The sequence below is a fragment of the Panulirus ornatus genome, chromosome 73, assembly GCF_036320965.1.
Source record: "Panulirus ornatus isolate Po-2019 chromosome 73, ASM3632096v1, whole genome shotgun sequence".
Classification (NCBI taxonomy): domain Eukaryota; kingdom Metazoa; phylum Arthropoda; class Malacostraca; order Decapoda; family Palinuridae; genus Panulirus; species Panulirus ornatus.
Genome location: NC_092296.1, coordinates 15,707,577 through 15,731,284, shown reverse-complemented (window position 1 = coordinate 15,731,284; position 23,708 = coordinate 15,707,577). Strand labels below are relative to the sequence as shown.

The following is a 23,708-nucleotide window of genomic DNA, read 5'->3' as shown; positions in this document are numbered from 1 at the left end:
GGAACTTCAAGATGACTTTAGCATAACAACCCAAGTGACTATTCCTAAGGATGGCCCACATTCACAAAATTTTCAAAAATGTCATGGCTTTAGCCTCTACAGATTCTGCACTACTCTAAGTGCACATATACATTCCATCAAGCTCTACTAACCTTGCTCTGAGCAATGCTTTACACTTGGCCAGTGGAAAATTTCAAGATCTTGTCAAGTTGCTTCTTAATATGGTAAACTCATTTCTAATACCATAAGGTTTATGAATTTGCATGATCAACCACCTTTTTCTAGTTTTTGCAACATTTTAGCTTTTTGTATAAAAATAATATGCTTGGAATACAGACTCTTGAGCTACAAGAACTTTTGGATTTGGATTTTTGAGTTCTGACTGTTCTTTTCATTATTTTTCCTCTAAACTCTAAAAACTCCCCCCCTTGCCACCTTCCTTCTACATCACTCATATATAGCCACTATTCCCATTTCTAATATAGAATAAGTTTAAATCATCTCAGCAGTCCATTCTACCTTATCACCAAAATATCTTCTCATCCTCATTTCTCACTGGTTCTCTTCACACTCTGCTACCTAATTTTAAGATGCCGTCCTTACTCTTTCCATCATCAACTTTATCAAGGTACACAAAAATTAGGGATACAAAGGACTGAAAATCCTCTTTTTAATGATTAGTTGAAGAGTACATCATGCAGTAGAGTTTCTCTATCCCTCCAAATTAAAGAAATGGGCCTCAAAGGAACATTGGAAACGATAGTCAACCTCCAGGCACACTATATTCCCCACATTTCCTGCTTTCAATGTGAACTGCACACTGAGGTGAGCAACAACACAATCCTCATTAACTGCCATTAGCAAGCAATTGGATCCCAAATTCAAGAGCACGGGTCAGGGCTTGCTAAGTGGTATGGGAAAGAAAAATGGGAAGGGAAGATGCAACACACTAATGCCATCCATCCAATAAAAAGACAATTTTCAATCCTTCAAATCCCTAACTTTATTGGCTTAGGGTCTGCTTGTGTACCACACTGCCTTACAAGAGGAAGAGGGAGGCAAGACTGTACCCAAAAAGGTTAGAGATAAATCCAACAAAGAGATGCTGTCTTCAATCTTGTTATCTTCTTATAGGTCATAAATGAAACCCTGCAAGTAACCACAGCAACATACAGGTTTTATTTAGCTACCCAACAAGTACAAATGGACATTAAGTGTTACATATACACTCATATGGACCTTGAAGACCCATACAGAAAGTGCCTCTAAGGTGTAAAAAACTGATATATGACCTAACACGACATACATAGGCAATTACAAGAATGTACAATATCATTTTAATTCCAACTTTGCACTCTTTACTTCTGGTTGAAGAGAACCCATGAGGTTAGTCAGACTCAGGAAAAGTACACCATTTCCCTGTTAGGAAACAGTCATCGCCACACAGTCTGTGTCCCCAATGTGGTGGCACTACCAAACGAGCAGTAACAAATCCTCAGAACCTACAGAAATTAGGACAGGTAGGAAAGAAAAAAGGAAGAGAAGAAACTAAGGGCAGAAGAGGATGCTTCGAAGAGACCAGCACAAAACTACCACACAAAACAAAGCCTGAAAACCACTATCAAAATAAGCAAAACAAATGAAAAGGGGGACCACCAGCCCAGCCTAACACAGTGACACAGACAAACCCAAGTGGAATGAATACAGTTAAGCTGCAGAAGATGAACATGTAGCAGATCACAAACAAGTCGTTGGCTGGGAAAGGGGGCAGAAAAGATTGCTTGCTAATGGCAGTTAGTGAGGACCTATGTTGTTGCACACCACAATGCACAGGTCACATTGAAGACAGGAAACACAGGTCAACCACCAAGGTTTTCTTTCTTTTTAAATGAAGTATAGTGTGTCCAGATATCATATGTTGATTCTGGAAGTTCTTTTGAGGCCCATTTCTCCAATTCATAGGACTGCAGGAGTCCTCTACAGAGTGATGCACCAGTGGAACCCAAGCCAATAAAAAATACCTTTAAAACCTCCACCACACTTGCAACCCCATGTCTACACCCATTACGACTTTCCTGTAAAAAAAAAAGTTCATAAAATATTGGAAAGTATACTACATTGAAATTCCTATGCTAAAGCCTAAGAATGAGTGCTGAAGATACAAAGTACTGTACTGTTCAAGACTGACCCCACATTCTTAAACTGAAGTCATCCTAACTAAACCATTCTATACTGCAAATACAATATCTAAACATAGTGAAATCAAAGAATACTTACAATATGAGGAGCTGCCTGAATCCCAACCGATCTCTTTATCCTTATTGGAGCTACATACTGTCCTTTCCGGGCAGCATGCTCAGCACTAAGTCGATTGGTCACCTTTCTCAAATCTTCAATCTTCAGGATAAACCAAAAGGGTGCATGGATCACAAAATTACAAAAAGTACACTCTTGAATAATCTCCCAAAACAACTATTTGTGAATTTGGAGAAACAAACACTGACAAGGCAAATAAGAGACTAAGTATATTCACTTAAGTGCTATAAACCAATAAGAATGATGTTTTTCACTACATTCCACAAGCATCAAAAATTGCCTCAACACAAATTAGAAACTTTCTTGATTTGTTGGTTTTGTTGTCTATATTTCTAAAATTTAGTACTGTATTCAATTTACATTAAAACATTTCCACTAAAAGTATCCATGGGGAAAAAAAAAAGGGAAGTTAAAACAATTACTGTGTGTTGATAACCAAATTTATAAGTGGCAGTACTGAATGAAAACTACTTTTAATTCAATAAATAAACTAAACCATGTGTATATATGTATGTATTATCTCATAACATTACTTAAAGGTATTCTGTACAACAATACTTTTGCAATTTTCAGTCTCACCTCTTTATGAAACTGAGCTGTTTTCTTCCGATTGCTTTCTAGCGTACTCTCCAATTTCTCACACAACTGTTTCATTCTACCTAGCTCACATTGGTAGAGAGTTTTCTCGCAGAACTGTTGCAAGATCATGTTCTCCAAATCCTATCAATGCAAAATAAGTGTTAATATATTATACCCAAGCTTCTCTTGGAAACACTAACACAAAAATCTTATCTACACTTCTCTTGTAAAGCAACTAATTCCTATTTTCAAAAGAGAACCTAATGAGTCGACCTAATGTTTTACAAAGGTCGAAGCACATCATAATCATAAAAAAGCATATCTCCAAGTTACAAGGCACTGTATGTAAATGTATATATATAGGCATGCAAGTTGAATGGGTTACTTGCTCTAAAATCAAATTAAATATATGTTTGGGTTATGAAACTTGTAAATACTATTGGGATATCCTGAAAGAGACAAGCTTCAAGCTTTACTAAGTTGGGCAGTAGGACTTTCACATTTCATCAAGTTTACTCTAACCAACTGAAGTGCCATCTCTAATGAAAACCCATACAAAAGGCCTGCCACTCATGGCCTGCAGAATACAAAGACAAGGTGTCACTCTTCTTCCACTGGAGGCCATGTACTGTCTATTACAAGCTCACTCAAGACTACTGTACTGGGGGCCCATGTCCCCTAAAAAGAAGCATCAGAGTGGGTGAGTTGGGTGCTGGTGCATGTGTACTATAGCATTTCTTTTAACAACACAGCTGAGTCTTCAATTGAGTTTCTACACTTAAAAGATCTCAAAACACATGCTCCACTATCTCTTCAGTACTTCCAAACAAGTGCAAAGATATAAAAAATAATAGCCTCAATATTCACTATGTTGTAATATTCATTTACTTCTGTTAGTGGTAAGCACTCATTACACGCAAGAATATTTGCCCATCAAAAGAAATGTCATGTGTTGTTGACCTCCAACTAACTTAAAGCTCAAAAAGAGGGAATATAAGGTGAATTTTTTTTAAAGAAAAGTCAAAATATCAAAATCAATTTCATATGTGCTAAAGCAGACTTGTATATTGGAAGCAAAGAGTGTTCTCTGTAATATAACAGTAAGAACTGCGAGCTAAAACAAGATGCATAATGATGTAATTTCTAATTCACTAATCTGAAGACTTGTAATTTCTCATTCACTAATCTGAAGACTACGATATTTTAGGAATGCTTAAATGATATCAATTGACATTTATCACAGACAAAATTACTCATCTTAACCTGTAGTAATATTTACATTATTAGAAAATTTTTTGAGCATTAAGTAATGTAACTAGACAGCCCAAACCCACAGCTACATAATTTGGTGGTGCTAAACAACCTGGTGCTCCACTACTTGCATATGCAGATTTGCGTGGCATATGAGGAAAAAAAATTCTTTGTTCACCAAGGAAAAAACATATCCACTGAATCCAAATAAATGACAGCACATCTGGAGAGATGTTCTAGGGTATCTGATAATCATTCCTGGTATCTAACAAGTCTATCAGTGAAGAACCCTACCACTCCAGTATGAAGTCTCTAAGTTCTACAAATAAAATATGCTGACCCTTCCAAGACAAAAGAATTTCAAAGAAAAAGGGGCAATGGGAAAAGCCATCCTATCCTAAACTGAAAGAATCCAGCATCCAATATACTCTAGTACCTAAGAATGGAAAAGTTTCTGTCTGAGTAAAGAACAGATCCTCTGGTTAAGGAAGTAGAGGCTTTAAATATATACTGATACACAGAATCATAACCTATCACTAATCTACTTATCTACAAGTGTATCCATCCAAACAATCAAGATGTCAAAGTCTCAGCATAGCTAAATAGAGAAATAGGGTAATCATTTAGACACCCCAAACAAGAGCTCTAAGCATTTCTCAAACTCATGCTTGAATTTAGTGCCATGGAGTAAATTTCCTTGCATTACCCCTAAGGAGGCACATTCATGAGTTACGTGAGGCAATATGTTGCTCAAAGAAATTTCTAACTCCTGGATCAGAACTAGTAGGGTGTTTTGCAGCAAAGAAAGATTAAAGTTCCTGTGCAATTCCGAACAACCTGAAGGTCTTCTATTAGTTGCTCTAAACAATCCTTCACAAAGAGAGTACTGCATTAACAGTGAAGCATTCATGATTCTCTCCCACGATATCAAGCTGTCTGTTTGAAAATCTTGAAGTGTTACAGAACTGGGAAAGACTAAAAGACTAAAACCTTGGAAGGTGAAAATTTCTTCATCGAATGCATAAGGTACAAACCTCAATAAGGCCCCAGTCAGTGGGAATACACATACAGTGGTCACTGCAAATAACACCTGCTGTAATTCATAAGCATATGCCCAGAGTACTCCCATCGAAAAATTCTGTAATACCAAGTATTTGTTTAGAACATTTCTTTCAGTGAACTGATGGTACCTCCCTTCTTCAAAAATGTGGACATATGAGAAATGAATTTTTTTTTTTTTTTCATACTATTCGCCATTTCCCGCATTAGCGAGGTAGCGTTAAGAACAGAGGACTGGGCCTTTGAGGGAATATCCTCATATGGCCCCCTTCTCTGTTCCTTCTTTTGGAAAATTTAAAAAAAAAAAAAAAAAAATGAATTACGGTAGCAAAAAAATGATTTAGGCAAGACAAATCCCCAAATAAGATCAAGATGACAAAACTAGTAGCTCCTTCAATCTACCCATGAGTAAGAAATTGCTTTAGTCAAATAATACATTTCCATAATACTTTGAGAATTAAAATACTAATCTAAATATCTGCATGAGCCTTGCTCCAGCCACATCTAAAAATCTAAATTTGCTCTTTTCATCCAAGCTGAATTTCCACACACCTTGCAGTGAAGCCTCACTTAAACACCCTCGTTACTGGAGAAACGGTCACTCTCTTGAAAGACAATATCAGAAATTCAATGACTCAAAATAATCATGATACTTGAAATGGTGATAATGATATGAAGACACTGTTATCATAATAATAGGACCTTAATGGCGAGCTACCAAATTGTGCAATCAGTGAAAAGCATCAAGCGGCTGACAATTCATCAAGATGTTCTGCATGAAACTAAGAGAAAAGAAGTCGAGACTCACACACACTCATCATCAAAGAATGTGCATCAAGGTATAATCACAGGCAATTAGGCAGCAAGTCTATGCACAGAAATTACATGTCCCTGGTCTCTGCCTGACAGCTGGATTGAGGTTGGAAATAAAACATCTACAAAATCAATTCCTACAAAGCATCAATGCTTGTACACACTTAACCACTCCCCATAAACAAAAAAATACCCAGAACTACAAACAGCAACACACAACCATGTCCTTTTAATGATGTCTGTGATGGTGAAAAAGATCAGAAACTTTTAAGCTTAGTACAGTAAGAGAAGAAAAGCACACAGAAGACCCAAAAGAAAATACTATTAACTTTATACAACATTGTCTATTACATAAGAGAAACAAATCTATCAAGGACTTGAATTTAAGTATTTGTCAAGTCTGTATTTAAATGTATCAAATGGCTTTCAACAACACTGACTTTTATATCAAGTTTTAACTATCCCACTAGAGAAAAAGTATTTTGCCTCATTTAATGAGGACTGTCATAGCCTATCTAACTTCAAGTTACTGCATCAAATCACATCTTAACCTTCTTTTTTCCAAGCTAAATAAGTTTAGGGTATATAGACAGGACTTATAGGATTTGTTTCCCAGTTTAGGAATCACTATGGTAGCTTGTTCCTGTGCTTTCTCTATATGAAAAGTGGGGATGTGCCAAAGAATACTGACAAAAAAAAGCTTAATTTTTTAGACTTATATGTGAATGCCCTACTGGAATTTTGTTCAGCATTTTACTGCAGAATGTGGTTTATAATAATACTGAGAAAGAGACAATCACCAGTCTTATCATTCCATGTTATTTCTAAAAGAACATGATATTTCACTCTTTTAAGGCTGCTTTGTTTTATGTACATTTCCTCTCTTGAAAAACTTATTCTGAAGGGATGCCCCCTTACACAAGAAATGTACTCACATAAGGGTTAAGGAATTTTTACCCGACAGTGATACAGCCACTAAAAGAATGAACTCAGTTTTTGTAAGCGATTGGGTGCGTGTTGCTAACTTTACCTACTTGGGGTTTTCATTCTCAACAATGCATATAAAGCATTGTTAGTCTCATGTTGGCTTTATCATGTATCATTAGCTTTTGCTTGTGTCATCTGAACTGATAAAGCTGGACATTCGTCAAATTCCAAGCAAATCTGTCCAAGTTTACCAAATGACTCAAATGAGACACCTGAAGATGCACCCTTGTATTTATGTTGCACTGTGAAGAATGTTTATTCACCAATGAATAGCAGAACAATGAATGGTAATCCTAAAGCATCTACAGTGGGTTTAAAAATTCAAAAAGTGTAAATGTTCAACTGTTGATGCCTCTGAAAGCAATAAGCAATCCTGACAAACACTGCAGTGCTATCTATTATACAGTAATGAGGAGAGCCTTTATCATAAACAAGTTATATTCAGGAAGCTGGACAAGCAACATGTGGTTAGCAATTTTCTGATGAAATTTTAAACAAGTTTAACACTAACAGCGAGTAACTGAACAAAACCTCAAGAACCAGGATATTTCTGCATTTAAATCCTAATATCTTCTTAATTTTATTGAAATTTATATACATAACAAATGAAAAGTTATATCTATCTGTAATATATGTTATTCATTCATTTTACTTTGTCGCTGACTCCCACATTAGCAAGGTAGCGCAAGGAAACAAACGAAAGAATGGCCCAACCCACCCACATACACATGTATATACATACACGTCCACACACGCACATATACATACCTATACATCTCAATGTATACATATATATACACAAACAGACACATACATACACATGTATATAGTTCATACTGTCTGCCCTTATTCATTCCCATCGCCATCCCACCACACATGAAATGACAACCCCCTACCCCCACACGTGCAGAAGGTAGCACTAGGAAAAGACAACAGAGGCCACATTCGTTCACACTAAGTCTAGCTGTCATGTATAATGCACCAAAACCACACCTCCCTTTCCACATCCAGGCCCCACAAAACTTTCCATGGTTTACCCCAAACGCTTCACATGCCCTGCTTCAATCCAGTGACAGCACGTCGACCCCGGTATACCACATCGTTCCAATTCACTCTATTCCTTGCACGCCTTTCACCCTCCAGCACATTCACTCAAAATCTTTTTCACTCCCATCTTTCCACCTCCAATTTGGTCTCCCACTTCTCAATCTCTGACAAATATATCCTCTATGTCAATCTTTCCTCACTCATTCTCTCCACGTGACCAAACCATTTCAAAACACCCTATTCTGCTCTCTCAACCACACTCTTTTTATTACCACACATATCTCTTACCCTTTCATTACTTACTCGATCAAACCAACTCACACCACATACTGTCCTCAAACATCTCATTTCCAGCATATCCACTCTCCTCCTCACAACTCTATCTATAGCCCACACCTCACAACCATACAACATTGTTGGAACCACTTTTCCTTCAAACATACCCATTTTTGCTTTCCAAGATAAGGTTCTCAACTACACATTCTTCAACACTCCTAAAACTTTCGCCCCCTCCCCCATCCTAAGATTCACTTTCGACTCCATGGTTCCATCTGCTGCCAAATCCACTCCCAGATATCGAAAACACTTCACTTCCTCCGGTTTTTCTCCATTCAAACTTATCTCCCAATTGACTTGTCCCTCAACCCTACTGTGCCTAAAACCTTGCTGTTATTCACATTTACTCTCAGCTTTCTTCTTTCACACACTTTACCAAACTCAGTCACCAGCTTCTGCAGTTTCTCACATGAATCAGCCACCAGTGCCATATCATCAGCGAACAACAACTGACTCACTTCCCAAGCTCTCTCATCCACAACAGACTGCATACTTGCCCCTCTTTCCAAAACTCTTGCATTCACCCCCCTAACAACCCCATCCATAAACAAATTAAACAACCATGGAGACATCATGCACCCCTGCTGCAAACCAACATTCACTGAGAACCAATCACTCTCCTCTCTTCCTACACGTACACATGCCTTACATCCTTGAAAAAAAAACTTTTCACTGCTTCTAACAACTTGCCTCCCACACCATATATTCTTAATACCTTCCACAGAACATCTCTATCAACTCGTATCATATGCCTTCTCCAGATCCATAAATGCTACATACAAATCCATTTGCTTTTCTAAGTATTTCTCACATACATTCGTCAAAGCAAACACCTGATTCACACATCCTGTACCACTTCTGTAACCACACTGCTCTTCCCCAGTCTGATGCTCTGTACATGCCTTCTTTACATATGCATATTAAAGAATATTATCACTCTTTTTAACAACACGATTTCATATTGAAATACCTATTCTCCAATGACTGTCTATTTAAAAGAAACATAAATTTTCAGGAATATTTTTGGTAAAAATCATATTCTTCTAAGTTACAATTCATCTCGTTAAAAAATAATGTACAGTATACATTTTAGTGCTACAGTGAAGTACAATGAGACCTCTTGATCCCTAAATGCGAGGGAGAATCACCCAGCCTAAGACTTATAGGTGTTAATACCATCAATAAAAGGATTCAATAAATTCAATGGCTGTCTAATTCAGTCTCATCCCCTAACTGGCCAAGATAACAACACTGTCAGCCATGAGAATAACCTTAACTCTGGCATCTTCATTTGTCCCTGGCTTTAAAACTGCATCTTCTGCTTGGATACCTATTGAAACATCAAAATTAACATATGGAAACCTGTTTGATTAAGGGTCTGTTGCCTCAAACAGAAGAAAACACCAATTACCCCTCAAACTGTGACATATATCATTTGCTGGTACATGATCAACTGCAACAAACAACACTAACACCTAAGACAAGATCTCTGTGCTGCTGCCTTCAGTTGTGTACTAAATGTCATATTCATCAACTTCAAGACAACCATGGCAAAACAATGGTAGATAAATAATTCAGTTTCTTAATTTTTCATAATTCTACATTCATACTTTTAATTCTAAGATAATATAATGCTTATTTCTAAGTAGTAGCCACGTTTTCTAGTAGTTGCAGTTTAAGGGTTAAGGAGATTCAAAATAATTAGTATCCTTTATTATACCTTGGAAGTCGGACAATAGGGACAAGTTGCTGGGTAAAGTGCCACTCTCGACAATGAATGATGGGCAGCTGGATAGACAGACGATATGCGCAAGGATAAGCAATGAAGGGGAAAAAGTCAGAAAGATGTTGCATGGATAGCTGGACAAATGACGGTGGCACAGTGGCAAAAAAGCAATCCTTAAGTGTCTGCCATGCTATATAGGGAACATAAACATATTATCAACACAGAAATGATTTTGGAAAACCATAAAGAGGCTCAGATGCTGAGTAGATGCATGAAAAATGAGAGGGATACAGTGTGTTGTCAAAATATAGTGTGTATTCAAGCTGGTTACTTCCCACTTATCATGAAACTAAAAATCAAATTTCAAGGGAGACACTTCTAATCTGAAAATGGGGTGGGGAAAAAAAGAAAAAAGTTTATAAGACTGCATATCATGACGTTTTGCATGGAAAAGTCCTGAGTGGCTACAGCTTACAGCATAAATGAGACAGAAAAACTGTACTCTATATGGGACATCTTCTGTACTGGCAGAAGTAAAGCATAAAAATAAGGAGAAAAACCACTACAGCTGTAAAAAAAGGATGCATTTATTTATTTATAATACTTTGTCACCATCTTCCGCATCAGCGAGGTAGTGCAAGGAAACAGATGAAAGAATGGCCCAACCCACCCACATACACATCTATATACATACACGTCCACACACGCACATATACATACCTATACATCTCAACGTATACGTATATATACACACACACACACATATACATATATACACATGTACATAATTCATACTGTCTGCCCTTGTTTATTCCCGTAACCACCCCGCCACACATGAAATGAAAACCCCCTCCCCCGCATGTGTGCGAGGTAGCGCTTGGAAAAGACAACAAAGGCCACATTCGTTCACACACAGTCTCTAGCTGTTATGTATAATGCACCGAAACCACAGCTCCCTTTCCACATCCAGGCCCCACAAAACTTTCCATGGTTTACCCCAGACACTTCACATGCCCTGCTTCAATCCATTGACAGCACGTCAACCCCGGTATACCACATCGTTCCTATTCACTCTATTCCTTGCATGCCTTTCACCCTCCTGCATGTTCAGGCCCCGATCACTCAAAATCTTTTTCACTCCATCTTTCCACCTCCAATTTGGTCTCCCACTTTTCCTCATTCCCTCCACCTCTGACACATATATCCTCTTTGTTAAGCTTTCTCACTCATTCTCTCCATGTGACCGAACCATTTCAAAACACCCTCTTCTGCTCTCTCAACCACACTCATTTTACCACCACACATCTCTCTTACCCTTTCATTACTTACTCAATCAAACCACCTCACACCACATATTGTCCTCAAACATCTCATTGGAAACATCCACCCTCCTCTGCATAACTCTATCTATAGCCCACGCCTCGCAACCATATAACATTGTTGGATCCACTATTCCTTCAAACATACCCATTTTTGCTTTCCAAGATAATGTTCTCGACTTCCACACATTTTTCAAAGCTCCCAGAACTTTCGCCCCCTTCCCCACCCTGTGATTCACTTCCGCTTCCATGGTTCCATCCGCTGCCAGATCCACTCCCAGATATCTGAAACACTTCACTTCCTCCAGTTTTTCTCCATTCAAACATACCTCTCAATCAACTTGTCCCTCAACCCTACTGTACCTAATAACCTTGCTCTTATTCACATTTACTCTCAGCTTTCTTCTTTCACACCCTTTACCAAACTCAGTCACCAGCTTCTGCAGTTTCTCACCCAAATCAGCCATCCGTGCTGTATCATCAGCGAACAACAACTGACTCACTTTCCAAGCTCTCTCATCCACAACAGACTGCATACTTGTCCCTCTTTCCAAATCTCTTGCATTTACCTCCCTAACAAGTGGTGGCAATAAAAGAAGGAATGCCACATGATATTATGAGTAAAAGCTTTCACTGCTTTTGACCCAAATTATAACAGAAACAGAGTGGACAAATTTCTGTAACAGATGTCTGTGGTGCAATGACAACTGAGAACTTTACCCCATGGACTTAATCATGTATATCACAAAGCACAGTCTACATAAAGATTTCAGTTAATGTTCATGGTATTTGATAAATTGGAACACAATTCTGCATGACACTCTCTGCACATTGGAGAGAGGACATGGATGCCAGCATGTCAAATATTATCGTGTGTAACCTCTACCTATCTATGTCAAACAGTATCATATGTAACCTCTATCTATCTATCTATCTATACCTTTGACACCTGTTCCAACTGGAACTCCTTCAAAGGGGTGGCCATGGCAACAGAGTCTCCAAAACTAAAGAACTCCAGTGCCGCTTCTTAGCCTTTAGTGCCTCACCCCTTAACAGGCCGCTGGCAGAGGGCAAGTCTAGTGCAGTGTTTGCAGAGGCTCCTACCTAGTACTTGTACCTAAAGTTTCTGCGTAATGCTCAGGCCTAAATGTTCCCACTTCTATCTACTGCTCATACCATTTTGCCAAAAGGCTGGGATAATGCATAGTGCTCATCTCATGAAAACCTAGAGTTACAAAGAATGAGCTGCGCAAGTTAAGTGTTGTCAATTGTTACATATGACAACAAGAGAATGTATGCTTGTGGACAGAATGCCAGTAGTCCACAAGTCAGTTAAGTAGGTAGTCCACAGTCAGTTAAGTAGGTCAGAGTGCAACTTGACAGCCACTAAAGAGCTGGCTCATTCAGCAGAAGTCACCCACAAGTAACTAATCCATTCCAAATAGATTACAAAGTGCAATTCTATTTGGAGCATCTAATCAGGGTGAAATAAGCTATGATTATGTGATAAAATACATGTGGTCCATAAATTGCCAGGTATTAAGAGTTTCAGAATGCTATGATGTTCCTAATAGGTACAAGGTGTAAGGTTTTCAATTTCAAGCTATCAGTTGAAAAAAAACCTAATAATACACTTTCAGAGTAAAGATATCACAATGGCAAGATCCTACATGGGACACAACTGCCCGATATGAAACAAACAATTCCTGCAGACTTCCACTGAATAAGCATAACATTAACTGATGTGGACTTTTGAGCTCTACTCTATAAATGATGACAGAATACCTGCAGCTATTATCAAACACTGGAGTAGAGCAGGATGAAGAAATGTATGAAACAATATCTGTATGTCATACACAGTATCACATCTAAAAGTTTTAAATGGATAGATCTCTGTTTCAAGTTAACTGAATCAACTAAGGACTTCAGAGAACTAGCCTTTCCAACAAGAAATTGAGAGTACAATTTCCTTTAACATGCATATCTTCACAGAATATCCTACTGGCAAATGATACTTCATTAACTAGAAGATGGGAGCTTTTAGTTTTCCTCTAAAAACAAGTATATCTGAGAATACACATACAATAAGTAATACACAAAAATATCTTTCATGAGTATGAGGATAATAACCAACAACAAAGATTAATATATTCACACCAATGCTGTGAATCTACTTATCTACTACATTAAGCTCTCTTCATCTATCAAGAGCAACCAGCCTCTCAATTCACTCCCACAAATGCTCAACGTATGTCAAACAAAAACTGATCATTATCATCTACACTGACTTTGTTAAATCTTCTAAGTCATTTCATCAGTGAAACTAACATCTCCTCACCCTCACATACACAAACACACACACTTCCCAATGCAAAATATCTAAATCATTCCTCAAGCATCCTCTTCTGAAATACATGCAACTTGAGGCAATTCCCTATCTATTCATATCTCTGGCGAATGTTCCAATTGAAACTATTCATTACCCTCAGTTGTCCTTTTTCCTATAAACTTCAATCAAACTACTGTACTATATATATATATATATATATATATATATATATATATATATATATATATGTGATGTATGTACACATACATACACCAATTTACCAAGTATCCTATATAATAGTCTTAACATCTTCAAGATTTTGTCCATTTCAAGTAGTTTTTCCTACGATGTAATTGCTATTATTCTTTACAATATTCACCTGAAATCCACTGTCATAAAACATCAATTTCTAATGCTTTTCATTTCAACTATCTGGACATGTAACATGAAATGAAAGAAAAACATCCAAACTACTCTCGGGGTTAAAGATGGTCATAATTTTTTTTTTTTAACTTTTGACTATCACTATTAAATCTATAAAGCACATATTTATCATGGAAAGTGTTCCTGGAAATACTAGAGTGGTCTTCCGCATTACAATCAAACAAGGTTTAATTCCTAACTTGTGGAAAAAAAAAACACTCAGCAGCTATTGAAAATGTGTCATTTCTAGAATTTGCTAAATTCATGCATTAAGTCTATATATCATAAAAAAAAAAGAAATGCAACCCTTACTTTTCTTGGCAGTTTTTGCAGTCTTCTCCTAATCTGCTTGTTTTCCTTATCTACTACTGGTATCACCTTATCTTTGGTAATATTGGTCAAGGCTTCCCTCTCTCTAGTGATTGGTGTTAGTACTTCCCGTGATTCTGAGGCCAGTGGTACTACTTCAACTTCTTTTGATTGTACTGTGTTAACGAGGGCTTTTGCCAGTAGGCTAGGATTGGTGACACCTGAACTGTTACCATCCCCATTGGAAATCCCACTCGAAGGCCCACTGGATACCCCACTAGAGGGCCCACTGGACATCACACTAGAAGACCCACTGGAAATTCCATTAGAAGGCCCACTGGATATGCCACTAGAGGTCCCACTGGACATGCCACAAGAAGAGCCACTGGACATTCCACTCACAATCCCACTGCCTGTTGGGACATTATTAAAGCAACTCCTCAGTTCGTTCAATGTTTTAAGGTCCTTATTTTCTTGTTTTTCAGCTTCTTCCAGTTTCTTTGAAGCTTTATCTAGGTGTTGGTTAAATTCTTGAACAGCTATACTAATATCTCTCTGAAATAAGAAAATAATTATATCAAAATACTAGATCTTACTGCCGAACTTGAACAATCTAAATATAGCTCATCGCTCCTTTTCTTTTTAACAGGTCATATTCATAAGTAACTAGCTTATAGAATTTCTCTCCAATGAAATCTGTACTTAATAGAAAAACAGTCAATGTCACACAACTATACCAAACCTAATGGGCAATGCCCATATGTTTTTCACAGCAAAGATGCAACATGGCATTAAAAGATTATTTTTTTATCACTTTGTTTCAAACAAAACATGAATGGCACTGTTATATGGCCTTATCTGTACATGCCATATTATCATGAATCTGACGTGGAATAGTTAAATGATATACTGGATGATGAAGATAACATCAATCAGTTACAGAACACTAGATCATGTGAAAATGCAGCACACAGGTACAATCTGGGAGGAAGACTCCAGCCTGAGCCTTAGCTTACAGTACTGTAATCTATAAAAACTGGGGCATATATGAAATCTAAACAACATTGGCAGATGAGAATTCATAATTTTCATTCAAGACAAATATAAAACCTGATAAAACCCATCCAAAAAAATTGAGATTAGCAGGTCTGCTTAGACTAGTTTATACATATGAATTCAGTTTTATGAACTTTAACACAGTATAATCAAGCAGCTTTTCACAATTCACAATGAAGATTGTATATATTACAACACTATAATATATTGTATACATCTGCTGTAATATTGAATAATGCTTATTCTATTTACATCTGCTCTTCCTCTGCCAATCTTTTGGCTGCAAGTTTTAGTTTCTTTGTAGCATATGGCTCAACATTTCTGCATGCAGTTGTTTGGGGAATTCACAAAAGAAAAGCTTTTTCACAAACAACTTTCTTCCACAAAAACAAAAATGATGAAATTCACATCATCTGACCTCAAGTCTTATGCTGTCATTTGTCAGTTATTCCATCAAATCTGGATGGTTGAATGAAACGTACTATAATACTTCTGAAGCTTTTGTTCATTTTAATGTTGCATCCACAATCCAGTGCTTTGCATTCCTTCATTACAAATAGCAGCTCATACAAACTGCCTGACAGGTCATGTCTGATTAAACGACACTTATTTACAATCAACCTCAAACATAAGAGCATCATTCAGATAACCTTTTTCATTAAAATAGTCACACTCTGCATATGCTATTTTCATTGAACTGTATATATGTCTTTTACATGCTTAGTTAACACCACACAAACACTAGAAGAAGGGTGAGTTATTCTTTTATTAGAAACAATAGAAGTATCTCAATATCCCGGGACATAAATTCTTTTATATTCATCTAATTTTGTCACTTTCTCCTGTGTTAGCGAGGTAGCGCAAAGAAACGGATGAAAGAATGGCCCAACCTACCCATATACACATCTACATACATACACGTCCACACATGCACATATACATACCTATACATCTCGCATATACATATATATACACACACAGACATATACATATAAACACATGTACATAATTCATACTGTCCGCCCTTAATCATTCCTGTCACCACCCCGCCACACATGAAATGACAACACCCTCCCCTGCATGTGCAGAAGGTAGCACAAGGAAAAGACAACAAAGGCCACATTCGTTCACACTCAGTCTCTTGCTGTCATGTAGAATGCACCGAAACCATAGCTCCCTTTCCACATCCAGGCCCCACAAAACTTTCCATGGTTTACCCTAGACACTTTACATGCCCTGCTTCAATCCATTGACAGCACGTCGACCCCGGTATACCACATCATTCCAATTCACTCTATTCCTTGCACGCCTTTCACCCTCCTGCATGCTCAGGCCCCAATCACTCAAAATCTTTTTCACTCCCATCTTTCCACCTCCAGTTTGGTCTCCCACTTCTTGTTCCCTCCACCTCTGACACATATATCCTCTTTGTCAATCTTTCCTCACTCAATCTCTCCATGTGACCAAACCATTTCAAAACACCCTATTCTGCTCTCTCAACCACACTCTTTTCATTACCACACATCTCTCTTACCCTTTCATTACTTAATCAAACCACCTCACACCACACATTGTCCTCAAACATCTCATTTCCAGCACATCCACCCTCCTCCACACAACTCTTTCCATAGCCCATGCCTCGCAACCATATAACATTGTTGGAACCACTATTCCTTCAAATATACCCATTTTTGCTTTTCAAGATAACGTTCTCGACTTCCACACATTTCTCAACGCTCCCAAAACTTTCGCCCCCTCCCCCACCCTATGATTCACTTCCGCTTCCATGGTTCCATCCGCTGCTAAATCCACTCCATATATCTAAAACACTTCACTTCCTCCAGTTTTTCTCCATTCAAACTTGCCTCCCAATTGACTTGTACCTCAAACCTACTGAGCCTAATAACCCTGCTCTTATTCACATGTACTCTCAGCTTTCTTCTTTCACACACTTTACCAAACTCAGTCATCAGCTTCAGTTTCTCACCCGAATCAGCCACCAGCGCTGTATTATCAGCGAACAACATCTGACTCACTTCCCAAGCTCTCTCATCCACAACAGACTGCATACTTGCCCCTCTTTCCAAAACTCTTGCATTCACCTCCCTAACAACCCCATCCATAAACAAATTAAACAACCATGGAGACACCACACACCCCTGCAGCAAACCAACATTCACTGAGAACCAATCAATTTCCTCTCTTCCTAATCGTACACATGCCTTACATCCTCGATAAAAACTTTTCACTGCTTCTAACAACTTGCCTCCCACACCGTATATTCTTAATACCTTCCACAGAGCATCTCTATTAACTCTATCACATGTCTTCTCCAGATCCATAAATGCTACATACAAATCCATTTGCTTTTCTAAGTATTTCTCACATACATTCTTCAAAGCAAACACCTGATCCACACATCCTCTACCACTTCTGAAACCACACTGCTCTTCCCCAATCTGATGCTCTGTACATCCCTTCACCATCTCAATCAATACCCTCCCATATAATTTACCAGGAATACTCAACAAACTTATATCTCTGTAATTTGAGCACTTACTTTTATCCCCTTTGCCTTTGTACAATGGCACTATGCAAGCATTCTGCCAATCCTCAGGCACCTCACCATGAGTCATACATACATTAAATAATCTTACCAACCAGTCAACAATACAGTCACCCCCTTTTTTAATAACTTCCACTACTACCATCTGAACCCGTTGCCTTGCTGGCTTTCATCTTCCACAAAGCTTTTTACTACCTCTTCTCAGTTTACCAAATCATTCTCCCTAACCCTCTCACTTTGTACACCACCTCAACCAAAACACCCTATATCTGCCACTCTATCATCAAACACATTCAACAAACCTTCAAAATACTCACTCTATCTCCTTCTCACATCACTACTACTTGTTATCACCTCCCCATTTGCCCCTTTGACTGATGCTCCCATTTGTTCCCTTGTCTTACGCACTATGGCAAGGGAGTAATGTAAAAATGGCTGTTTAATCAGTTTATGGATGAGGTGCAGAGAGAGGCAAATGTGAAGATCTAGGAGAGAGCAGGGGGTTTGCAGTCTCTTAAGGGTATAAGAGGCTTGGAGGGTGAGTCAGTTGCAGTTTGCTGATGACATGACTCTGGTGTCACACTTGAGCAAGAAGTTGAAGGAGTTGTTAACTGAGTTTGGAGGAGTGTGAGAGGATAAAGTTGAGACTGTAAACAAAACTAGAGTTATAAAATTTAGGAGGGGTGAAAGAGTAAAAGTTTGAGCATAGAGAGTTTGCTCAAAGAGGAGTGTTTCAGATACCTGGAAGTGAATATGGCAGTGGATGGAACCATGGAAGCTGAATTCAGCCACAGGGTGGGGAAGGGGGCTACGGTCCTGGGTACACTAAGAAGTGTGTGGAAAGGCAGGTCCCAGTTGATGAAGGCAAAGATGGGTATGCTTGATGGTACATTAGTTCAATGATGTATGGATGTGTAAGATGTGGGTCCTATATCAAAAAGTACTGAAGATGGCCGTGTTGGAAATGAAATGCCAGAGGACAAGATATGGTGTGTGGAATGATAATGAGTAAATGAAAGGGCGAGAGATTATAGTTGTGAGAGATGAAGTCATGCTGAAATGGTTTGGAGATATGGAGAGGATGAGAGACGAGGGGCTAACTTAATGGATGTATGCATCAAAAGTGGAGAGGAAAAAGAGAAGTGGAAGACCAAATTGGAAACAGAGGATGTTGTACAGTATGCTTTCAGGGGCTGGGACAAGAACATGCAGGAGGGTATGAGGCACGCATGGGATGAGAATAAATGTGACCAGTGTGGTACACAGGGGGAAATGTGATGTCAATGGGTTGAACCAAGGCATATGAAGCAGTCAGGGGAACCAGAGAGGTCAGTGGGACTTTGCCATGGATACAGGGCTATGGTTTCAGTGTTTCATACATATCAACTAGAAAGTGGAAGCAAGCAAATGAAGCTATCCTTCATTTGTTCCTAACACTAATTCATTACATGAAAAATAGCAAACAAGGATAAAAAAAATGTCAATGTGTAAGTTGGAAAAAAAGAATGGTGAGTGGATTATGGTGAAAGTGGGTTCAAGTCATTGTCGTATTATATCGCATGGCTTTTCACCTTTTAACTCTTTAAATCTTACAAATGTATATCTACACAGGGCAAAAATTTCCTCTGGATGAAAATGTATGCATCGAGTTTTGAGGCTCTATGCATGCGAGTTTTGAACCTCTATTCAAAGCTAACTGCAAGCCTGGGTGGTTGCTGAGCTGGCAGTGCACACTAATCTCTACCCACAGTTACTTACTAGCCAAGCCAATGACAGCACATTATTGTGAGTTTTCCTGGAAGGAAATTGAGCACCTTTAAGCTAGCTTCAGACCACCATGCAGGATAATATCCCTGAAATACTTCATGATAACCTATCTTCATGTTATATGGAGAGAGATTTTATGGACACAGGATCTTCCAAAATTAAAAGGTGACCAAGATGATGTTTCAAACATAGTGAAAGCCCTCCTGCCAAAGCCCAACTGACCTTAAACACAATGCATCTAACTAGTGAAGCTGGTAATCATACAATTTTCATAATTTTGCCATTACAAAAATTTTCAAAGAATGACACCAACTGTGAAAAGATTATATAAAACAAAACATAACAATCAGTAATCAAGTGTTCAGTGTAGGCAAAATAACAATAACATATGCATAGTGGCAAATCACCTGCCATGCAGGCCTTGCTTCCAGTACACAAAGAGCAAATAATCTTTTTTATCTATTACATTATACATTATACATTTACAAAGAAATTATCTATTTTGATGGCACATCCTCTTCCAGCAGCCCCTTCTAGATGTAGATACTGGCACCTTAACAAAGCTGACAGGAATAACAATGAGTTTTCTGATTTTCCCTGGGTAAATTACTTTCTCAAACTGAGTGATGCTCCTATCTCTGCCAAATGCTAGCAGAGATTATTGGCTGAAGACATCACTTTCCCTTCACTATACCATTCTGACAGTACAACAGCTGTATATCCCATAACCAAAGCAACTCTCTTTGGTTCCTGTCTCTCCTTTAACTCTACCTTGGATGATTCTAACATTCCTTCACTGAAGCTCCACTTACTAATCCAAAGTGCTTCTCTCCCTACATAGAAGCAAGGCATGTGGACCTGATGGCATCCATCCCCATGTACTGAAAGAATGTACCTCCGAACTTGCAACTGTGCTTCCTCGTCAGTTACATTTCTGTTTAAAAACTAAAACTTTTCCTTCTTCTTGGAAGCATGAATTGGTGCATCCTAACCATTCCTAAGAAGGAATCCTTTGACATCTACTACTTCCAAGATCTTTGAATGCCTCCTCCACTCCCACATCCTCAGACATTAGATATCAAAGTCTTTTCTCTGATCAGTAGGATGGCTTGCATAAGGCAAGATCCATTGGTGATGTTCTAACCTATATTACTTATGTCTAGTCATCATCCTTGAAAGATTTTGGGGAATTCTATGTAACTGCCCTGTTGACAGGGTGTGGCACAAGGGTTCCATCTCTTAAGCTTCCATCTTCTGGCTTCTCTCCCTCAATTTGCTCCCTCTTACCTACCTTCCTTCCAGGCCAATTCACCTCCATGGTTATTGATGGATCAGGCTCCCCCCTTCTCTGTCAACAATGGTGTTCCTCAAGATTCAGGCCCATATCCTACATTTTTCTCCTTTTTATCAATGATATCCTTTCTTCTACAAACAACCAAATGCACTTAAATGCAGAAGATTCAACAGTGCATTCCTCCACATCCTTCAAATCTACTTCTTTCACTTCAACCGCATCTTGTTACGACACAACTTCCTTAATAAACTTAGACGTGGCTGGGCTATTTCAGTGAGGTTGATGAAATCTGGTTAAGTTTAATGCCTCCAAGTTCCAGTTTCTGTCCATCTCTCCACCGAAAAGTCCTTACAACTTTCTTCTCTCCTTTGAAGGGTCTGTTATTCTACATTTTGGTTCAATGAACAATTTGGTATCACTGTAACATGACCTCTTTCTTGGTAACCAAACATTATAGAATTAGCTAAATCTGTCTATAAGAAACTGGAGGTCCTGTTTAGACGTTAAAATTTCATTTCTTCTAGATATATGCTCCATTTATATATAGAATTTATTTGCACTTGCATGGAGTCCTGCTCTCACATCTGGGGTACCTCTAGCTCTGCATCCTTACTTGACATAGTTGAGTCAAATGTGGACTCTCACAGGCTAACTTTACAACTTGACCGACTTGCCCTAGGCCATAATGATGGTTCACTTTCCTTCTTCTACAGGTATTACTTTGGTTTTTGCACCCGAGATCTAGCTGCTTTTGTGCCCCTACCACTAGCTATACCACTTAATACCTGGCAAGCCATTGCATCACATGATTACCAAGTGGCCAAAGCACTGGCAACTCAGGGTTAGCCATGGTGATAGCTTTCTTACACTATATCACACATGTCTTTCCCAATAAATATGACCTAGCACTTTTTAAAAGACAGGTCTTCACTTCCTCTAAAATTTGTATATACTTTTCCTCGTTTATTGTTTTTCTTTATCATTAATCTCTATATTCAAAATAGGCCCAGGCTTGATATGGATTTTTGTATATGACTTGAGCTTAAAAAAAGTGTATGTGTGTGTGTATAGTAGTTTACTTTCCCTTATACTGATGTGAAAAAGTGGTGACTGGACGTGGGAGGGCCTAAGCTAGTAACAAGCATGCTTCTTATATATGTAAATACAAGATAACTAAGGTTTTTTTGCAGATGAGATTTCACTTTACATAAACCTAATCATATTACACACTATATAGAGTCAAGACATCATTTCACTCTTATTTTTCAAATATCAGACATATCTTTCACACATTACATGTACTATGTAATTATATATTAAAACACGATTAAACAAACAAATAATCTTAATTCTATCAAAAATAAAAATAATAAAACAAATTATCCTATAACAGTAAAAATAATCACATCAGTGGGCATGTATATCTACAATCAGGCTTAGTAGGCTGCTAGTGACATGTACAGGTAATCTGTGGAAGTAAACATCAGGTGGGTCCAATAAATCATCATACTATGTGTGAAGCAGTACCTATATACCTCATATGATAAGCTGGTAGCCAGATGGAAAATGAAACACAAAGATCCGAGTTGTATTGTGAGTATTCACTTCATCAAGGATAGAGAGAAAGGTGTTCAAAGCAGTGAAAGGATTAATCTGTTCCTAGACAGAATGGTGAGGGAGGTAAATGCATGTATCTTAGAAAAAGGTCTACAGGGTGCTCAAGGTAAGAGGACCTTGGAGGTTGGGTCAGATACTGTTTGCAGATGACATGGTTCTGATGGATGCCTTGAGAGTGAAGACACAGAAGCTCATGTCTGAGTTTGGAAGAGTGTGCAAAAGGATGAAGCTAAAAGTTAATGTGAGCAAAAGTAAGGTAATGAGGTGTAGCAAGGGCAAAACAGGATGGTCTGAGGGTGGGTTTGAAAGGAGAAAACCTTGAGAAAGTGAAGTGCTTCAGGTACCTGGGAGTGGACATAGCAGCAGATGGATTCATGGGAGCTGAAGCGAGTCACAAGATGGGAGAAGTGTGTGGAAGAACATGTCAGTGTCTGAAAAAAAAGATAAGTATGTTTGGAGGTATAGTAGAACCACTGGTTTTGGTGCCAATTATTGGAAATCAGATGCCCGAGGGCAATATCTAGTGTGAGTAGGTTGATCATGTAAGGAATGACAGTGTATGTGTGAGGAAGAGTAGCAAGCAGTCTGATTGAGAGAATTAACCTGGGTGTGATGAAATGGTTTAGTTTTCTGGAGATGGTGAGTAAAGAATGACTAAGGGGATCTATATGTCAGAAGTGGGGGGTACCAAGGAGTAGAGGAAGACCAAGAAAGAGATGGAAAAATGGTGTGAAAGAGGCTTTGCGGTATCATGGTCAGAGCATTTACAAGGTTGAGAGGCAGGCATGGGACAGAAGGAACTGGAGTGATGTGGTCTATAGGTTTCTGGAACTGGAGTGATGTGGTCTATAGGTTTAGATATTCTGTTAATGGGCTGAACCTGGGAATAAGAGGTGGTCAGAGTAAACGATGGA

The 23,708-nt window shown here is 38.4% G+C and overlaps 1 protein-coding gene across 1 annotated transcript in view; it reads right to left on the bottom strand.

Moving 5' to 3' along the window:
* The window catches only part of LOC139748290 (uncharacterized), a 165,844-nt gene that overhangs the window by 69,806 nt on the left and 72,330 nt on the right, over positions 1-23,708 (bottom strand). The window contains exons 3-5 of the mRNA XM_071661277.1: positions 14,498-15,049; positions 2,896-3,036; positions 2,278-2,397 (exon numbers count right to left, since the gene is read on the bottom strand). Coding sequence (XP_071517378.1) covers positions 2,278-2,397; positions 2,896-3,036; positions 14,498-15,049 — 813 coding nt within the window. The remainder of the gene's footprint in view (positions 1-2,277; positions 2,398-2,895; positions 3,037-14,497; positions 15,050-23,708) is intronic.